Source organism: Oryx dammah, unplaced genomic scaffold (genome assembly GCF_014754425.2).
Source record: "Oryx dammah isolate SB20612 unplaced genomic scaffold, SCBI_Odam_1.1 HiC_scaffold_10, whole genome shotgun sequence".
In the NCBI taxonomy this organism is placed as follows: Eukaryota; Metazoa; Chordata; class Mammalia; order Artiodactyla; family Bovidae; genus Oryx; species Oryx dammah.
In genome coordinates this window covers 28377430-28396464 of record NW_024070194.1, presented here as the reverse complement: position 1 = coordinate 28396464, position 19035 = coordinate 28377430, and the positions used below count along the sequence as shown (strand labels likewise).

General features: G+C 52.8%; 1 protein-coding gene across 2 annotated transcripts in view; it reads right to left on the bottom strand.

Annotated features, from left to right (window-relative positions):
* Window positions 1-4153: 4153 nt before the first annotated feature.
* Window positions 4154-19035, bottom strand: part of OSBPL2 (oxysterol binding protein like 2) — a 36003-nt gene continuing 21121 nt past the window's right edge. For both annotated transcript variants that reach the window (XM_040248722.1, XM_040248723.1), the window contains exons 3-14: window positions 18405-18549; window positions 16468-16543; window positions 16195-16329; window positions 15547-15644; window positions 12999-13181; window positions 11351-11458; window positions 10500-10589; window positions 9026-9149; window positions 7638-7766; window positions 6279-6402; window positions 5625-5715; window positions 4154-5378 (exon numbers count right to left, since the gene is read on the bottom strand). In XM_040248722.1, the coding sequence (XP_040104656.1) occupies window positions 5276-5378; window positions 5625-5715; window positions 6279-6402; window positions 7638-7766; window positions 9026-9149; window positions 10500-10589; window positions 11351-11458; window positions 12999-13181; window positions 15547-15644; window positions 16195-16329; window positions 16468-16543; window positions 18405-18549 (1406 nt within the window). In that variant the 3' untranslated portion in view covers window positions 4154-5275. The remainder of the gene's footprint in view (window positions 5379-5624; window positions 5716-6278; window positions 6403-7637; window positions 7767-9025; window positions 9150-10499; window positions 10590-11350; window positions 11459-12998; window positions 13182-15546; window positions 15645-16194; window positions 16330-16467; window positions 16544-18404; window positions 18550-19035) is intronic.

The following is a 19035-nucleotide window of genomic DNA, read 5'->3' as shown; positions in this document are numbered from 1 at the left end:
ATTTTATTCCTACTAACAGTGCACAAATCTTCCTGTTTCTCCACATCCTTGCCCAAACTTGTTTTCTGTTTTATATATATATATATATATATATATATATATATATACTGGCCGTCCTAATGGGTGTGGTATCTCATTGTAGCTTTGTTTTTCATTTCTCCAGTGATTAGTGATGTTGGGCATGTTTTCATGTGCTTATTGGCCATCTGTTTATCTTCTTTGGAAAAATGTTTATTCAAGTCCTTGCCTATTTTTAAATCAGCTTTTTTTGTTGTTATTGAGTTTTAGGCGGTCTCTGTATATTCTAGATATTAATCTGTTATCAGATGTTTGATTTGCAAATATTTTCTCCCACTCTTTGGGTTGCCTTTTTACTCTGATGTTAGTGTCTGAGGCACAAAATATGTTTAAATTTTCATGAAGCACAACTTGCTTCTTTTTCTTCTCTTGTTGCCTGTGCCTTTGGTTTTATAGCCAAGAAATAATTGCCACATCCAAAGTTGTGAGCTTTGTGTTCTTTCTTCTAAGAATTTATTGTTTAGGTCTCACATTTAGACCTTTGATACATTATAATTTTTGTAAATGGTGTGAGGTCAGGGTCAACTCCATTCTTTTGCATATGACTATCCAGTTTTTCCAGCACCATGTGTTGAAAAGACAGTCCCTCCTCTCTTGAACCTTGCCCTATTAAACTATATATATTGATAGTGCTGATGGTTACAAGATGGAATGTCAACTGTACACAATGGTGAGTATCACTGTGTGTCAAGGTTTGAATTCCACTTCCTCCACTCACCTGCTCTGAAGCCTCAGGCAAGCCCATCTCCCTGCACCCACTCTTCCTCCTCAGTGGGCGGGACTGGATGGTAATTTGGGAGCTAAGCACCCAGGACACCAGGCTCAGGCTCTGGCAGGCCTGGGTGCTCCGTGGTCCCCATCGTCAGATATGGTGGCCATGGTGGAGGCCCCACCTCTGTGTATGTGGGCATTCCCAGGGCAGGCCCGAAACTCTTGTGGATACTGGATAGCTCACCCTTCTGGAAAGCACACAGCCACTGGGCACCTAGAGCAGCGGTTGGGCACAGGTACCACCAAGTCAAGCTGGCTGACACTGTGTTCTGGGTATTTCATTGCTTCTGGCAATGGGCTCCAGCCCTGGGAGAACTCAGACCCCTTCCTCCATCTTGCGTGCCCCTTAGCCCCCTCTTCACTGTAACAAGAGTTTTCTGAAACAATCTGTTTGCTGGGCCAGTCCTATAGGACTACAGTCCAAACGTCTGTCGTCTGGTCTCCAGGACACGTCCACAGCCAATTTGCAGTCCTTTCCAGAGAGGCCAGAGCAGCAGACAGTGAAGAAGTGTTCAGTCCAAAACAAATGTCACCTGCTGCCCTTTGCAACAAATCTCTACTCAAAACCAGGGTTTAACATCTGTCTCCACTGACCTGTCCAGTCCTCCCCCCAAATCTGCGAATGACTGATTCCATTTACAAGGACGAACACTGACAGTTACTACATATTATAAAATTATGATAATAAAGCCACTTCATCACTTGTTTCTTGCCTGGCATTTTCCTGCTGCATGGATAGGATGAACTGTGCCTGCAGTGATGGAGGGAGGACCCTGTGTGTTGTCGCCCTCTGCAGAGACCAGGGAGCCCTTTGCCAAGCCTCTGGTCCAGGACAGCCAGTTCAGAGAGGGAGAGGAACAGGGCCTCCAGTCAAAGGCTGACTGTCCAGGAAGCTTGTACCAGGAGATTTTGAAATGGTGTCTTCACTTTGTGAAACCTTATGCTGAGAACACACAGGATAGTGAAGCCCAAAGATGATGAAGATTGAGGGAAAGGCCACCTAATGTCCTGCAGCGGGTTACAGGCCCTGCTGTCAAGGGACCCGATCTTCATGCCCACTTTGGACACAGAAAGGTCCTTCAGAAAATGAAACCAGGTTCAGCAGGAACTTTCTGTTGACTGGACTCTCCTGTGGGGCCAACAGCTCCCCTCAGGGCACAAGGCTTCACTGAGCCGCCCCTCCTCTCCTGGCACAACGGTCAACAGGATGCTGGAGCTATCCTCGTTTCTGATTTTTGAAAGCTTGTTAGCATTGTAAATGGCAACCCACTCCAGAATTCTTGTCTGAAGAACCCCATGGACAGAGGAGCCTAGCAGACTCCTGCGTCCATAGGGTCGCAAAGTGTCAGACAGGACTGAAGTGACTTAACATTAGGATTGTAAATAATGTCTTCCTGGTGGATGCTTGAGGCACACTTGTTTTCCTCCCAGGAGCAGGTGTCCTGAAAGAAAGCCACCTGCTGCGGCAACCTGAGGGGCTGGCTGGCTGGAAGATTCTGGGCCTTTCTCTCATTCTGTTCTGATTTCCTGGCCTCGGGGCCTGAGAAGGATGGCGACACCTCTGACTGGACACCTCCACACTCACTGCAACAGGTGGCCGGCAGCATCAGCAAGGGCTGTCCAGACACCCAGAGGCCGTCAGCGCTGGGCTAGGTGCTTCTCCCCGAGTGTCGAGCGGGAGGATCCTTTCAGGAGCCCCAGCATCATCTCTGGGGACAAGGTCTGAAAGGGAGATGCTGCTGAGAACACAGTCAGAGCTGATCCTCGGGGCCCTGCTGCTGCCATTGCCAGCTCCGTTTGCCTGGGGAGGCTGTGATGATACCTGGTCATGTGTGGCCAATGCCCTGCACAGACCTGTGAGCCTATGAAGGAGCAGAGGTCAGCCTGGCACCTTTGTTTTCCCCTCACAGAGCCACCACACTGTGGGGTGGAGGGGCCTGGCCTTCACGGAAGCCTGCAGTGGCCAAACACAGCACTGCCTATGAGGGCTGGGCCCGCTTCTCTGATGCCTTCTTGTGACTGGGGGCCATGCTCAGTGAGGAGCCTGCCAGTGCTGGGGCGGCCCTGATCCTTGACCCCACCAGGGAGAGTAGGACCACACCTGGAAGGGACCAGCCTGTGTGGCTCAGGGACCCAGACACTGCATTGGCCCCAGCCCTGGATGGCCTATGAAGTCCGGCCAGCTCCAGTGTGCATGCCACAGGTCCATCAGCCACCATGTCGCCTGAGTGGCCAGCTCCCCAGTGGCTCTCAGAACCATTCAGTGAATCAACAGACACAGAACTGAACCTTCAGAGGGAGCAGAATCAAAGCCTGAAGGTCTTTGGATGAAGTGGGCCCTACTTTTCATCCCACAAGGACATTCCAAGTTATAAGGTTGCTCTGAAAACCACCCAGGCCCTCCATCCAAGCCACGATCACACACTGGGGGCCCACAAGGCCATGCCTTCCACACACTGGTCATGGGGGGTCGTCTCTAAAAAGCAAATCTCATGGAAACACTCTTTTATTAAAGAGAGACCCCTGACGTCCCAGTGCATCACGGTGGCCAAGCTGAGAGGCAGCTCTGGTGCGTGTTGAAAACTCGTGCCGCCCACGCTTTAGGGTCCCAGGCCATCCTGCCCTTTCTCCTTCCACTTGAATCGAGCTTGAAGGAAGTGGTGGTGGGGACTATGCTGTGGGATCTGACCTCGGGGAAGACCCAGGGATGCAGATGAAAGTGTCGGTCGCTCAGTCATGTCCAAATCTGTGCGACCCCACAGACTATGTAGCCTGCCAGGCTCCTCTGTCCATGGGATTCTCCAGGCAAGAATACAGAAAGTAGGTTGCCATTCTCTTCTCCAGAGGATCCTCCTGACCCAGAGACTGAACCTGGGTCTCCTACACTGCAAGCAGATTCTTTACCATCTGGGCCTGCAGGGAAGTCCTCAGAGATGCAAACCTTGCAGCAAATTACCGGAGTGGTGAGAAACAGGACAATCTGTGAAAGCTGTCAAACTGCCCTCAACACCGCCGCTCTAAACATGCCCCGGGTCCCCCAACCGTACATTCCCCAGAGGAGCAGTTTGCTTCAGTTGCCGGCCCCCACCAGGGGCACAGGGCTCCCGATGCTAATGACCAGGAGTGCCAGCACCTCCTCTCTGCAGAACCTGACACCGCACATGCCTGGGGCCTTGTGTGGTCAGGGGCCTCTGCACGTTCCAGGGACCCAGCTCGGGTCCCGCCAGGCAGATGCCCTGGAACTCGACTGTGGCATCATGCCTCCAGAGTCCAAAGCTACAGAATCAAGCCTTCAGAACAAGGGTTCACTTTTAAAAGTGTTTTAATTACAAATGTGGTTTTGAAGCCAGGACACACAATGCCGACACCCTCTTGCTGAGAACCCACACTGTGTACAGCTGTGTGTGTGTGCATGCATGTGCTTGTGCATGCGTGCACACGGCAGACTGTCTTCGATTCAAAGAGCTCTGCCACGGCCAGTGGTGCTGGCATCTCTACAGAAAGTCAACAGTCACAGGGTGTAGATGTGTGCGGAGGCAGACACGCACAGCGGCGAGGACGCCCCCGAGGCGGGCCACACATGCATGACAGGAACACGAGTGCTGCAGGGACAGGTCGACTGCCGTGCGTGCGGGACTCACTCCGTGTGAGGGCATGGCCTGCAGCGAGGGGAAGCCCCAGGGACCAGAGGGCTAGGAGCCATCTGGGAACTACTGGTCAGAGTTTCTTGCCACCCTCGTTGTCATGGTAATGCTTCATTTTGGACAGTGTAAAGTGGTGATTAATGCCTATCTTGCTCTTCAGCAAAGTATTATTCAAGTAGTTTGAACTTAAATATTTTCAAAGTAATCTTTACATTATTGAAATTTGATAAAAAATACAAACTCTGACAACTTTTCATTTCATTCAATCGACTGCTTTGAAAACCTCCACTTCTGTGTTACCGTGATCTAGAAAGCAATTCCTGGCCTATATAAGGCTCCTGGTGGGACTTTTCTCAAGATCCATCTTTTCCTGTTACTGGTTCAGATTTAATACTTTCAGAAACCCTTTGCCACTGCATTACGAAGAGAAATATGGACCCTTCCCATTACTTCCTTTATTTATAACTTTTTGTAATGAAGAGGGTGCTGTACTCTACACCAGCCCAGCTCGTCCTATCACATAAAGGGAACTGTAAAGACTGTTCCTTCCCAAACCTTAATGGAAACATGATGATCCCAAGGGAAGTTTTATGAAGAGGCTGCAACAGTAGTAAAATGTTTGGCAATCAAAAGTTAATTAGAATTAAATCCTCAACCAGGGACGGTGCGATCTCCATGAACAGTCATGAGAAAAGCTGGTTTCTGCCGTGACGGCAGCTCAGAGCAACCGCTTGATGGAGTCCAGCCTCTGGGTCTCCGGGTCTGGGGGCCGGTCCAGCCTCTCAGTAGATGTCGGGGCAGCCTGAGAAATCCCGCTCGAAGTAGCCCCCGGCGTACAGCCAGTCGGGGGTCCCAGTGTACGGGTTACTGCCTCGGTGAAACCACCTGTGACACAGAGCGAGCGGTCAGGAGGCCGGTGGACTTTTCTCCACTTGGGATCATGGCCCCTCCAGTTAGCATCGTCACCTTATGTGTTATCTCACGTGCAGCCCAGGCTGCAAGCCGCCATCTCGTGGGACACGGGGTAGCTTCTGCTCAGCCCCAGGAGGGCCTGCAGCCCCTCCTCACTGCCCCCAGGTGGGTGGGTCTGTGTCTCCCCCGCCTCACCCCCGTGGCCGCCGGGTGCCTCACCGCGTCTGCCACTCAGCCTCCTCCCGGGCCCGCTTCCTCCGGGCCTCCCTCTGCTTCTCCTCCAGCCGCTCCTTCTCCTGGCTTGCCAGATCTAGGTGCAAGCACGGGGCAGGTCAGGGACCAGGGCGACAGGCAGAGGTGAGGCTGAGAAAGTGGGTGAGGGACACCCCACACACCCCCCCACCCAACCCCAGGTGGGAAGTCACACACAGGGAACCATAGGCAGTAAGTGTGTGGGAAACCAGACCCAAGCCCATGGCCAGGCCCAGACCCCAGGGCAGCCAGCGGCCCACAGAGGGGCCGTGGGGTAGGACAGGCATGGGAGGGGGGACCCTCTACACCAGAGACTTTCAAATAACAACTTCTGAAATGTAACCTTACTGTCTGTTGAACTTAGTAAGAAAAGTGGGGACTTGTATAATATTTTGTATATATTCTCTTTCATTTCATTTTTCTAGTAACTTAATCTTATTTTATTTATAAAAGAAGTGGTCTGCAGCAAACTAGAAGCTTTACAACTCTTCCCCACAGACGGTTTGAGAAGCACGCCGAGAAGATGTGACGTGTGTTCAGTTAACAGGGATACGTTCCTTCCCCGCACCTCCCGCGTGGCCAGGGCTGGGCGCCCAGTCAGCCCCCGATGCGAACACGCACCCATGTTGCCGTTCTCCATGCCGCGGATATCGGGGCGTAGCCGGCAGTCGGTGGGGGCCAGGATCTTCTCCATGCCCGTCTCCAGTTCATTGAGACTCACTGTGAAGCTAGTGAAATTGTACATCTGTGGGGCAGGCACAGAGGCGTTACTATAAATGAAACTCTTCCACACTTGCCTGGGTCTCCTCAGGGGCTCATCCTCTCCACCCCAACAGGAGGCACCCAGATTCTCACTGTGACATCTGACCTGCAGTCTGTCTCCTCATGCCCCAGGGGTCCGAGAGGAATCTCTACCTCAACCCCTCTGTGGTGGGGTCTTCTGCCTCCTGATACCCAGACCTGGGGACTTGCCTCCCTCCGGCCACTTCTGCTCTGGCCCTGAAGCCTATGTCCACAAGTGGCTTGAGGGGCCCCTAGTCCCTCAGATGACCCCAAGGATCCCCATGTCATGCACAGTAAGAGAGGAGATTGGATCCTGGCTGCTCCCCGGCCCAAATGCGGCCCTACGGCCAATGGCCCTAGCTCCCTAGTCCTTGCTCCATGTACCCGTGTCCCTAGGAGGCCCGCCTCCAGCCTATCAGACCAGTCACTCTGCTGTGTGGGGCTGGGGTCCTTGCCTATCTGTCCTCAGGCTCTACTCCCAGGGACCTGGGCCCACCTACTCCAACCCAGTAAATGTTCACTGAACCAAAGAAATGAGTGTGATTTCTAGTTTTTACTGTGTGTGTGTGCGTATATGATTTTTAAACAGAAGCCTTTTCTCTATTATCTTATAATTTGTATTCCACTGAAACTGCAGTAGTGGCTGTGCTGAGATAATCTATTTATCGCTGAATGTTTGTTTCCTTTATTTTGCACAGGCTGTGGCTTTGCTTAAAGGATGTGACAAAAATTTTTTAAAAATCTATGGTACACTGTATATATATTTTATATATAAATAATATAAAATTTATAATATACTAAAATGAAATTTACTACATATTTATCATATAATTATTTTATATAAACATTACTGTATGTAATATAATAATTTTACCATAGGTAACAAAATTATAAGTGCAATTTTCAATTTTATCATAGCTAACAAAATTATAAGTGCAATTTTCCAAAACAAATATCAAAATGCATTTAAGGACTGAAATTGACAAGTCAGAAAAATTCTCTCAAAACCCGTTTGGAAACCCTTTCGGTCAGACACAGCTGGTGTAGACACTGAGGGTTCGCAGTGTAACCAGGTCCTGAGGTGTGTGTGGATGCCTGAGCTGAGTGCTGACGGGTGGGGGTCATAGGGCTCAGAGGGCAGGGAGCCCCGAGGGTGACAGGATGACTCGGAGCCTGGCTAGGGCCGGAGGCACAGACCTGAGCGGAGTTGGGGGGCCGGGTATTGACTCTCCAGAGTAGCTTGCTGCCTGGAATGACCTGCACCGTTTCCTGAGACTCGGGCACAGTGTCCGCCACATCGCCATCAGCCTTCTCGGGGCCGTCGTCCTGAAAGACACAGCACCCACTGCCCCCGGATCCCTGGCAGACCCTCCCAAGCCCCCGAGAGGGCAGCAGGCACCACGCTCCTGGTAGGGGGGCCCGTGTGGCCTCCTGAGCATGACTGGATGGGGCAACGCCTCCTCAGGCAGCCAAGGGCGCCCCCAAGTGGTCCTCTCCCCCCACGCTGCCCTTCTGCGCACGTGGTGACTTCAGGGTGTCTCAGCGTCTCTAGACTAAGCCCTCACTTGGGGTCACATCTCAATAGAAAAGTACAACTGCTACTTCCTTTTCAAAAGCAGTGGGACCTGGAGAAGAAGAGTGGCTTTCAGTTAGGTGTGAGGGAGATACTTAATTACAACAAGCACAGCCTGGCAGTCTTCCCTGCCTGCGGGTTACGCGGTGTGGCGCCCCAAGCTAAGTGAAGACACAGGGCAGCGGTCTGCACCCCTATGAAATGCTCCCTCCTTGGGACGCCACCCCGAGGGGCAACACAGCCAGGCAAGCACACTAAACATGTCAGCAAACAGACTGAACATCTGCTCTATGGTCTTCAAATGGAACTTTACTTTTTTTTTTTTTTAGTTTAAAGGAGTATTTTTAGAAAAGATGTCTAATAGCACCTGTGAAATATTACAATATAAAAACCAACAGGGACGTCCCAGGCAGTCCAGTGGATAAGACTCTGAGCTTCCTCTATAGGGGGCACAGGCGTGACCCCTGATCAGGGAACTGAGTTCTCAGATGCCACATGCCTTGTGGCTTGGTCAAAAACAAAACAAGAAATAATAACAATCTCAGCAGAAGTTGAATATTCTGTTAAACAGATATTGAACACCTCAGGTTTGGTACATTCTAATTTATCATCTAGAAAAACATGACACTTCTTTTGAACTATCGCCTCTAGTTTTAGGCTCAAGAAGAACTAGTCTTAAGATGATCATTCTTGGGTTTTATCACCTGGAACTCAGAAACAGAAATGCAGAAGGGACATCCACTTGCTTGTCTACTGGGTCTCAGCTAACAAGGTGCAGGGACAGGAGAGGTATCAAGAAATATCCAGAAGGAAATGGAGGCACCCTCTGATTCTGCCAGGTAGGGGAGTGGGTAGAGGCGCCCCAGCGCCCGGCCATCCAGAATCAGGCGGACAAGCACCTTCACTCTGAGAGACAGATTCTGTAATCCATCCCCTCCAGCTGGACCATAAAGGCACTGCCCGGCCAGGCCCCCTCACCCTCGCTGGGGACTTCCCCACAGCAGCCCCGTACCGGTTTCGTCTTCCGCAGGGAGTCCCCTCTTCTCTCCTGCTTCCTGAAGGACTCATACGCGACAGGGTCTATGCCCCACAAGCACTCCGTCCACTTGCCATAGATCATGAAGAGCTTCTTTTTGCTGGAGGGAAAGGGAATTTTTAAAAGCAAGTAACAGTGATCATTAACCATTCATCCAAACATGCAGCACCCTAACTTGACCCAGAGTCAATCCTCATCGTCAGTCTTGTAAACCCTAGGATACTGCTGGTGCAAACATGCAGTCAGAAAGTTCCATTTCAGTACCGCCACTCACAGCTCTCAGACTAACTCTTCACACTCCTTTGCCAAAGCAGGAAAGAGAAAACAAGGGTACAAGAACCTGAAGGGCTGCGGGAGGCAGATGGGGTGAGAACAAGTGTGTAACGTAACACCCTGTGAGCCTGACTGTCATTGTTTAAATACACTACATCTTTAAGTACCGCATGTCCTGCAGCCCCTTCTCTGTATGTCCTATAAACAGCCCTCCACACATACAGCTGCCGCTGCCTCTTCAGCTCCACAACCTGGAGTCAGACCTGCATCGCTGTCCGCCCACAGCCTCCAGAGAGGGCGCTCTGCCTGATTCCCAAGGAACAATGCACACTGTGCCTTGTTCTTTCCCGCATCTTCCTGGGTGAGCAGGGAGTTGCCCATGTGCTCCTGGAAGGCTGTGCTGGCAGCCGAGAGCCATGCTGGGACCTCAGAGGCTGGGCCTGGAGGGTGGCAGGCGGGGACACATGGCAGGTCCTGTGTGTCCAATTTGGGATGGAAAACCAGAAACTCGGAGCTGGGCTGGTGCAGGTGGGTGTCCACTGCTGCAGCCCATGTCTGTGGGCCAGCTGACCGCGGTCTCTCTCTGGGCTGACTCCGCAGGGCTGGTCAATGCCAATCCCCCTAACAGGACTGCTGTCCTGTGAAGCCACATGCCAAGTCCCAAAAGATTTCAAGGGGTGAAGTGGTCAGAGTCCTAAGTCTAAGGGATTTGAACAGGTGAACATCTGCCACCCAACAGAGTGGGATAGAGCAAAAGCACCCGCTGCATAAAACTAGGAACTATTTCTACCTGAAAATGTACATATTTTAGGGGCTGAAAGGAATCTTATGGCTGTTATGTGGTCCAAGTTACTTGATGGAAAAAAAGAGAGAGAGAAACTGAGACCCAACACATAGCATAATTAACCCAAAGTGGGGAAGAATCCCCCAAACTTGTTAAAATACTACTGGTCATTTCTCTGCTCACAGAAACTTGAACAAGTCCCACGTTTCCCGACAGAAACGAAAAAATCATGTGGAAAAGGATGCCGGTAAACGAGTGTTTGGGTTTTGCCTGACAACCACTCTGAGCCCAGCAGAGAGAGCGAAACATGAGGTCAGATTCTAAAACCATGACTTCTGCAGAAGACGCATGCATGAACTGGGCACCTGTGACCTGACCTGCGCGGGGATCTACCTTTTGTCTTGAATGTACCCCTCCACTTTGTGAAGTTCTTTCCCAAACAGTCCACACGGTTTAAAGTGAAGCACACACTTATCTCCAGTCCTGCAAGGAAGACAAACACAGGCTTCTGTTGTGGATGGGAAATGTCCAGAAAAGGCGAATCGAGGGGGTAGGGAAAGAGAGAAGGAGAGAGAGATGGAGGAGGAGATAGAGAGAGAGAGACTGAGTGAGGGGAAGATGGGGAGATAGCAGGGGAGAGAAGGGAGCAAGCAAGAGCTCGTACAAGGGGCTCCCCAGGGCGAGGCAGCATCAGGACCGCATGGACGGCCCAGGGACCTTTCCAGGGGACAGAAAGCTTCAAGTACTGCCTGGTGCTGATGGTTACACAATTCGGTAGATTTACTAAAAGTCATTTACATGTCTACTTTAAATGGGTGGATTTTATGACATGTAAATTATATCTTAACAAAGCTGCTAAAAAACAAAGCAAACCAGCCATGAACTTCCAGGAATAAGGCCTGACAGACTGGACAGTGGCCACTGCTTTCACCGGAAAATCACACCATTCTTAAGTGTAGTTTAGAACTCCAAACCAAATCAACCATTGCGACTAAAAACACAGAAATAACAACATGGAGCACTGATGATGACTTTGACCAGTGCCGGCCAGAATCAGACCCAACTGCACCACGGGTGGTGTCTCACGGTCAGTATGGCCCGTCCGGAAGCCGAGTGCACTGGGGACCAGGGAGGGCATTAGGGAGCTGAGGGCAGCATGAATACACAGCTGAACGCCAGTGGCCAGTGCCCTGGGCGCCCCGTCGCCACCCTGACTCGCAGCATCTTAGCATTGGGCCCGTTACCTGTGGTTTAAAATCTCCACTGTCCCATACTGCTCTATCCAGAGCTTGCCGATAATCACGTTGTGGACACAGCACGTAGGGTTGGTCCAGGTGTATGCCTCCTTATGTCTGAAATACGCCAGAGAACAGAGATACCGCGTGACCCCAGAAGCCAAGCCCCAGACAGAATCACACCATAATGGACTGAAAGCTGCAGAAGGGCATAGCACAGCTTTGAAATCCCGAGCAGTGGGTACGTCTCTAGCATTCGTTTGAAATGTCCTTTGTAGTATCAACAAAGCTTTCTATTTAAACGTGGAGACAAGTTAATCAGCAATAAAAGGCTCCAACAAAGGCAAGAGGTTTCCTGTGAAGTTGTCAACAGAACAGCCCCCCTACCATCCCCGCCCTGACCTGTGGGAACCACGAGGTCCCTAGCAAGCCTGGGCCCTGGCCTTCTGGGGCCAACATGAGGCGGGGTGGCTCCTGGGGTGCAAATGCCTTTCCCACCAGTCAGGCCTCTTGCTCCCTAGGTGGGCTTCCTCAAGGAGAAAAGAAACCTCGCAAACGGGCAGGGAGCGGAGGGCCAGACCCATGTCTCAAGGGAGGCTGTGTCAGAGCCACAGTTGAGGGCAAAAACCGGCCCAGGGCACAAGCATTTCACGAGGAACACTGGGAACTTCTTGAATGTTCTGGGAACCCAAAGCGTTCACTGACAAGGCTTGCAACCTGCAGGTCCCGGTGCCCTGCCCCTAAAAGCCAAGAGCAGGTGACCAGGAGGGGCTGCCCCGGTCTGCCCCGAGATGCAGGGGTCTGGGATGGAGACTGGGGAGCCCACGCTCCTCTGGCCAGGTGGGGCTCACAGGAAACACAAATGCCATACAAAGCTCCCACGGAGCTGCAGGCAGCCGGCTGTGCCCCTTAGCCTGGACAGTCCACAACAGGTTTGCAGTGCCAGGGGGCTGCTAGAGACTCGGCTTCTGCCTGGAGGGTCTTTGATCAACGTCAGATTGGGCATGTCTGGATTTAAATAGATTTAAAGGTATGCACACATCCTTGAAGACGGCCCCTCCATTCTCCTCCCCTCCTGGAGTTCAGACCCTCGACCACGGCTGGTCTGTGTGACCACAGCACGTGCACATAGGCTGTGGTCACTTCTGAGGTCAGGTGATGAAGGACACGTCTATCCTGGGGCACCCCTCCTTGGTCCCTAGCTCTGGGGGGTGCCCGTGTCCGGCTGCACAGCTGTGCAGAGCAGAGGGGCGGCAAGCAACCCAGGCCTCCGCCAGTGGCCAGGGAAGGGAGTGCGGGAGCAGAGGCCCTGCCTGGTTGTCTTCAGGGGTTCGTCCAGCCCGCACCCCGGCTGCACCAGCACAGAACCCCAACAGAGCCCCCACATCACCCCCAACACCACACGAGGACAGGACTGTTTCAGGCTCTGAGCTGGGCTGTCACGCAGCAGGGGATGACGACCACGACCAGGGACTGAACCACAGAGACCAGGGGAGAAAAAACAAGACCCAACCCAATCCTGTAAGGAGCACACCCCCTGCCCCAGGAACCACCGCCCCAGCGAGGCCTCCAGGCTCCCTGGAGGAGGGTCCTGCACTGCAAGGCTGCCTCCCTGGCAGAATACCACGGCCCCTGCACCGCACAGCTCCTCACTCACCTGAGCAGCTCCAGTGTGATGGTGCCGCGGGGCTCCGCTTCCACGCTCTTCCCCCAGAACTTGAGCTTCGGATAGATGGAGCCATGAAATAGGAAGTCCTGGTGGAGGCCCTCTGAGTAGAAAGCACTTATCGGGGGGTGGTGGCTGACCTGCTCGGATATGAATCTGAACCCTAAGTCTTCCCTGGAAGCAAAAATGAGGAAAAGAAAGGGAAGGGGCGGGAGAGACAGCCAAAGGACCTTGTGAGTGACAGCAAAGCCCATGAAGTCGGCCCCGCACCCCCCTCCCCAGGGAAGCCCACAGCTCAGCACCTGCATGTGGGATGGAGGACCCACAGAGTCCCTGACCCCCACGTCTGGGAGGGGTGCTGGGGTAAGGAGACCACACATGCTGTCACACATGGCAGAAACATCCAACACGGCTCTCCAGTGTCACACTGGCCTAATGCTGACCACACACACACACACACACACACACACACACACACACACACACACACACACACAGTGCCCCGGGGCCATCATCAACACACAAAACAAGCAACGGTGCGGAGAGGCCTCCTGCCCTGACGCCCTGCCCACCCCGGTGCTCTCAGGACCAGCGACTCAGAGGCCTGACAGTAAACTGTCACCTGAGTTCTCGAGGGACACCCACTGCCCAGTAAACCCAGAGGAGGGACTGTCCAGCCTCCTTTCAAGGCTCCCAGGATGTTTGTGATGAAATGTCTTATGCCCCAAGATATTCCTGGCCAGGAAATAGGATTTTTAGTACACTCTCTTTTTCAATAAAAATGTCAGTTTTTAATTGTTCCAGAACTCTGAATACACCTACAGCTATAGTCATTAAAAATTATAAAAGCTCAACCACATAATTACTAACTTAACTGAAATCAGAATTTCCAATCATTACAGAGGAAGGAAAGTTGAAAAATTAGATTTTAAAAGGTTGCCTACCAAGGTATGTAATTTACAAAATGAATACTTGTCTAAGAACAGAAAGTGTTATTTTTAGTTATCTATGAGCAAGCTCTAGGGACAAAACGATACTGGTGAGTGGCCAGTTTAGTTACATTGCCCAAACAGGAAGATGGCTGTCTCACACGCGTGGCACGCGGCAGACACCGGAAGCGTGACTGGGAAGTTGTGGCCTGACACGAGTGTAGAGTTGTGTCAGTGTTCCCTACCAGTCTGTGAGGCTAGTTCAGCCCTGCACTATGCTCTGAAAGAGATGGACACGGGGCTGTTGCTACATTCAGCGCCTTGGAGGGCTTGCATGCTTTTAATCCCCCGCTTACTTTCTGTTGTCCGGACTCTTAATGTGCTATCCTTTGACTTCTCTTTTCTGATATTTCAATGATGCTCTTAATATGCACAAATGCCGAAAACTGCCTAACAGCTACATAAGGGCAGAATCTCGAATACTGGACCAGAGTATGCTGACCAGAGGGAGGAAGCTCTTGCTCAAGAGGAATATCTAATGAACATCTGCACGAATTCCAGATACAAGTGCCCCCTTGAGACTGACCCTCAGGCCAGCCTTCCCCTGCCTGGGCTTCAGCTTCCCTGTTTCTCAAAGGAGAGGGCTGTGCCTTCCGGTCCCTCTTGCTGTGACCTGCCGCAGCCCAGACCACCTGCTGCACTCCTGTCATTTACAAGGCCCCTGGCAGCACACAGCATGTTTTCTCCCAACTCATCTGGCTTTCTCGAAGAAAATGAGATGTGGAGAAGGGGTCCTCCAGCACCCAGTGCCAGCCAGCCTCTAAAGCACACTAAAACCCAGGAGGACCCCCACACAGGCCGTGTGTGCGGAGGGGCCGCTGCTGAGCCATCCAGGACGAACCAGAAAAGGTGGAATCTGAAACTGGCATGAATGCTGCCTCCCCACCTGGGAAGAGATGTACGTGCAGGCTGCCTGCATTACTAAGATGACAACTCCTCCCCGGATGGTCTGAAAGCAGTGCTGACAGGCACACCTCCGCACACACTGTAAACTCTGGCACGTCTGAAGGGCCCGTTCTCAGCCACCTAGCACCCCCACACCCCAGCATCATCTACTCACCACTGGAAAGACTCAACCATTAACAACACATGCACAGAAGGACCCAAGAACTACAGCCAGAAGTCTGTGGTTCTTTGAATCCAAGATTAGTCACACAATACACCACTGTTTTATAAAGATGCTGCAAATTACAGTAGGCCACACAGACATGCCCACACACACAAACACCCAGCAGCTCTACACCCCACCATCCCCTCTCTGTCCCTGAACCTAAGCTAAATGACATGTAGGTTAGGTCCTGAGCCTAAGCCACAAGTTCTGGCCATCCTCTCTCCATTCCTGAGCCCAACGCAGTCTTCAGTTTTCAACTTGGTTTCTTACGAGAGTTCTGTTATGCCATTAACACAACACCTCTCTAAAGTGAACAATTTTTCCACCCACAGAAGCCCCTCAATTCAGCCGACTGGAGACATCCATGCTGCACACGGACCCTCCTCATCCGTCACCAGAGTCCTGTGCCCAAGACACCACAAAGGCCCCATCCGCTTACCTGATGAGTTCATACGTCTCCCCCAGAAGCGGGTTGAAAGGCTTGCCGGTCCTCTCCCACTGGGAAGCCACAGCCGAAACCGCAAAGGCCGCCACAGACTGGAAGCAACCACAGGCCAGTGAGGGGGTGGCACCCAGACACGCGCTTGGGGTGACTTCCCAGTCTCCCGCTGGTAACGCATGTGAAACCACAGAACTTCCGGGGAAATGCTGTTTATCACCCACCACTTCCTCAAAGCCACAAAAAGCAGGAATTCTGCCATCTCCCATCCCAGTTGGGGCCTGCCCTGCAGGCCGTCTATCACACATGTGCACACACTCACATGGGACAGTGGTGCTGAAAGGACCCAAGAGGGGCCAACTGCCAGCCCCACACCCCCCTGCAACCCCACAGGCCCAACCGACAGGAGGCCAAGACCACAGCTGTGGAGAATGTGCCTGTGGCAAATGCTTAGTTGCTGGGCAGGACAGCTTCCCAAAGTCAGTATGAGCTGCTCTGGCCCTGCTCCCAGATGTCCCACTGCTGAGGGCCCGGGTCCCTGCCCCCATGTGGCCAGTCAGATTAAGTCACATTCTTAACTGTTATGGTCTGCATGCAACCAAATTACAGTAGGCCACAGCAAGTCCCCGACATGAGCTTGCCACCCACCTGCATCCTTTCCAGGGACTGGGGCTGGCGGGAGGCTCTGTGAATTAGGTACACATGTTCCATGTACTCTGTGATCCGCTGCAGGAAACTCAGGGGCTCGTTGAAGGCTATGGGCATCGTGATCTTGGACAGCTCCTAGGAGGGGCCGGAGAGGACCCGCTCCATTAGCAGCAGGCTCTCCCCACACCCGCCCCTCCTCCAAGCACCGCTTCTTGGAGTCACAGCCGCCTGCGCCGGACAAGATGGTGGAGGCCTCTGGCTCTCTGAACTTACCAAGCCGATGCACTTCTTCAATATGCTCCACACGCTGAAGTCGCTTCTGGTAAACATTGGGGCAGGCAGAGATGTCCTGCGGAAGAGCAACCAGGGCAACATGTGTGTTTCAACAATGTGAGAGTCACTTACAATGGATGGCTCTGCTCAGTGGCCCTTGTCCTTCACCTTTCTGACTCTTTGTGACCCCATGGACTGTAGCCCACCAGGCTTCTCTGTCCATGGGATTTTCCAGGCAAGAATACTGGAGTGGGTTGCCATTTCCTTCTCCAAGCGATCTTCCCGACCCAGGGATTGAACCTGGGTCTCCCACATTGTAGGCAGACACTTTACCATCTGAGCCACCAGGGAAGTCCTCACTGTTTCCAAGCATTAGGGTTTCTCTATGCTGGCTCGCTAGTGGAGGAAAAAAGGACCAGACTGCTGCAGAAGTCCCAGAGAAAGCTTTCTGTGCCGAATATTGGAGGGCCTCCTGGGAAATGATCACGGCCACACAGATGACCTTCCCCCATGGAGCTCAGGAGTCAGGTCGCCACATCCCCACCCCAGGGCAGCCGGGCGCCAGCAGCCAGGAGCAGCTGCAGGACCATGGACAGAGGTCAGACAGGAAGGAGTCCTACTCAGAAAACATCTCAGAAACCAGCTCTTAAACCCCTCTGAAGCCTGTGCTTGTCTTTCCTGAGGTCCTGCGTGGCCATGACATGACAGGCCCCGGCTGTGAGGGGCCACGAGGAGGGTGGGCAAAGCCCAAGGATGGCCCTGCATACAGACAGGAGTGACGGCAGGAGCCAACGAGATGGAGGAGAAGAAGGCCCGGGCCTGGGGCACGGAGCAGACAGAGCCCTAACAAGGGAAAAGCCGGGGCACCAAGGACCCCACGAGGCTGGGACCTCTGACCATGGGCGGGGCCGCCCCAGAGAGAGGCACAGGGGTCACCCTTAGAGGAGACCCTTACGGTTCACGGCCCAATCTAACACACTGAAGAGAGGAAGGGCTGCTGCACCCTCACTCAGGGCTGTGTGACCACCGCCTGGGAGCTCTAAGAAGGGGGAGGCACAGGATTGGACCTGTCCAGAAATGGTGAAATCTGGGCAAGGAGCAGGCACAGGAGGTGCCCACAGGAGGCCCAGTGTAGGAGGGACAGGCCAGAACACAGGAGCTGGCAAAGCTGAAGGCATCCAAGACATGTCTCCAGAGGCCAGCAAGTCAGGCTGGGGGACGGATATGGGAGGAAGGGAGGGATGCGGCACCAGGGCCAGCTTGAGCCAGATTCTGGGGGATGGGGGATGGGGGGAGCTGATGGCTGAGCCCAGGCCACAAGAGCAGGCAGGAGGTGCTCTGGCAGCTCAGGGTCCCGCTGGGTCCGTACAGGGCAGAGGCTGGGGTGAAGGTGGGTTCCCTGGGTGGACAGAGGCCACTGCCACCATCCCAGGGGCTCCACCTGCTTCCTGTCTGTCCCACCTGAGTCCTCCCTTCTGTTGGTGAACTCAGGTCAGTGTCACTGGAGTCTGCTCCCATGAGAACCCAGTGGTGGTGGAGAGAGAACGGAATGTGGTCTCGCTGCACCAAACAACCCTCAGAAACTCTCGGGGTCAGAGGTCAGTGTGTGGAAAGAGAATGCAGGCAGATCTGCATGAAGCCAGAAGGATGTTCTGGTAACAGTAAGGGCAGGCTGTGTGCAAACACCAGGGCCCCCGGAGCTCAGTCCCGCAACCCGGAGCAGGCACAGCTGCCCCATCAGCTTATGGACGGGAGTCAAGTTGATCACCATCACTGATCTGTAGGGCCCACCCAGAGGCTGGCTGAACAGGCCATCGATCTGCCCAGTGATGCTAGACAGGACGTTCTCAGCTCAAAACTTGCACCCGCAGCATTTCTGGGGCAAGTGAGTACAGGTGTGCTGGAAGACACTAAGATGTACCCATGTGACAACCTACCTGTGCTTCTGAATCCCATTCTCCTGAGGAGGCCCATCCCCAACTTTTCCGATCCCATTACTTTTGCTGGTGTCCACATGAATCACGCCAGTGAGTCTCTGATTCGCCTCTGAAAATTCCCCAGAAGAGTTATCAGAGTCAAAGCCTGTGTGAGACAAGCAGAGGGTGATGTGGCAGGACTTCACTTCTAAGGATTCTCATTGAAAGCAGAAAACCTGAAGCTCTAAAGTGTTTCTAATGAACACAGTCAGAGTAATTAACTCCACTTGCCAAGAGCTGCAGACAGAGGTGGAGAAAGAGGACTGCTCCCGGGGGCTCCCCAAGGAGGACCCCACCCTGCCACTGACACTGCACGCTCCATGGTCCTTTCCATGTGGGGCAGCCCCAGGGCATGAGAAGTTTTCTCCCGTGGTCATCAATGACTCATGTCCTCCGGGGTGGTCACACCTAACTCGGCCCACAACATCCTCCTCCTCTGTCCAAGTTTGAGGTCAAACTCTGCATCATGTTCTGAAACATATCTGCTGTAATATTTCTAAGACCAAGCATCGCGCCACCGCATTGGCAGAACCTAGCCAACCTATGAACAATACCCCAAACTGTGGATGATGGATGTGAACCCAGAGAATAC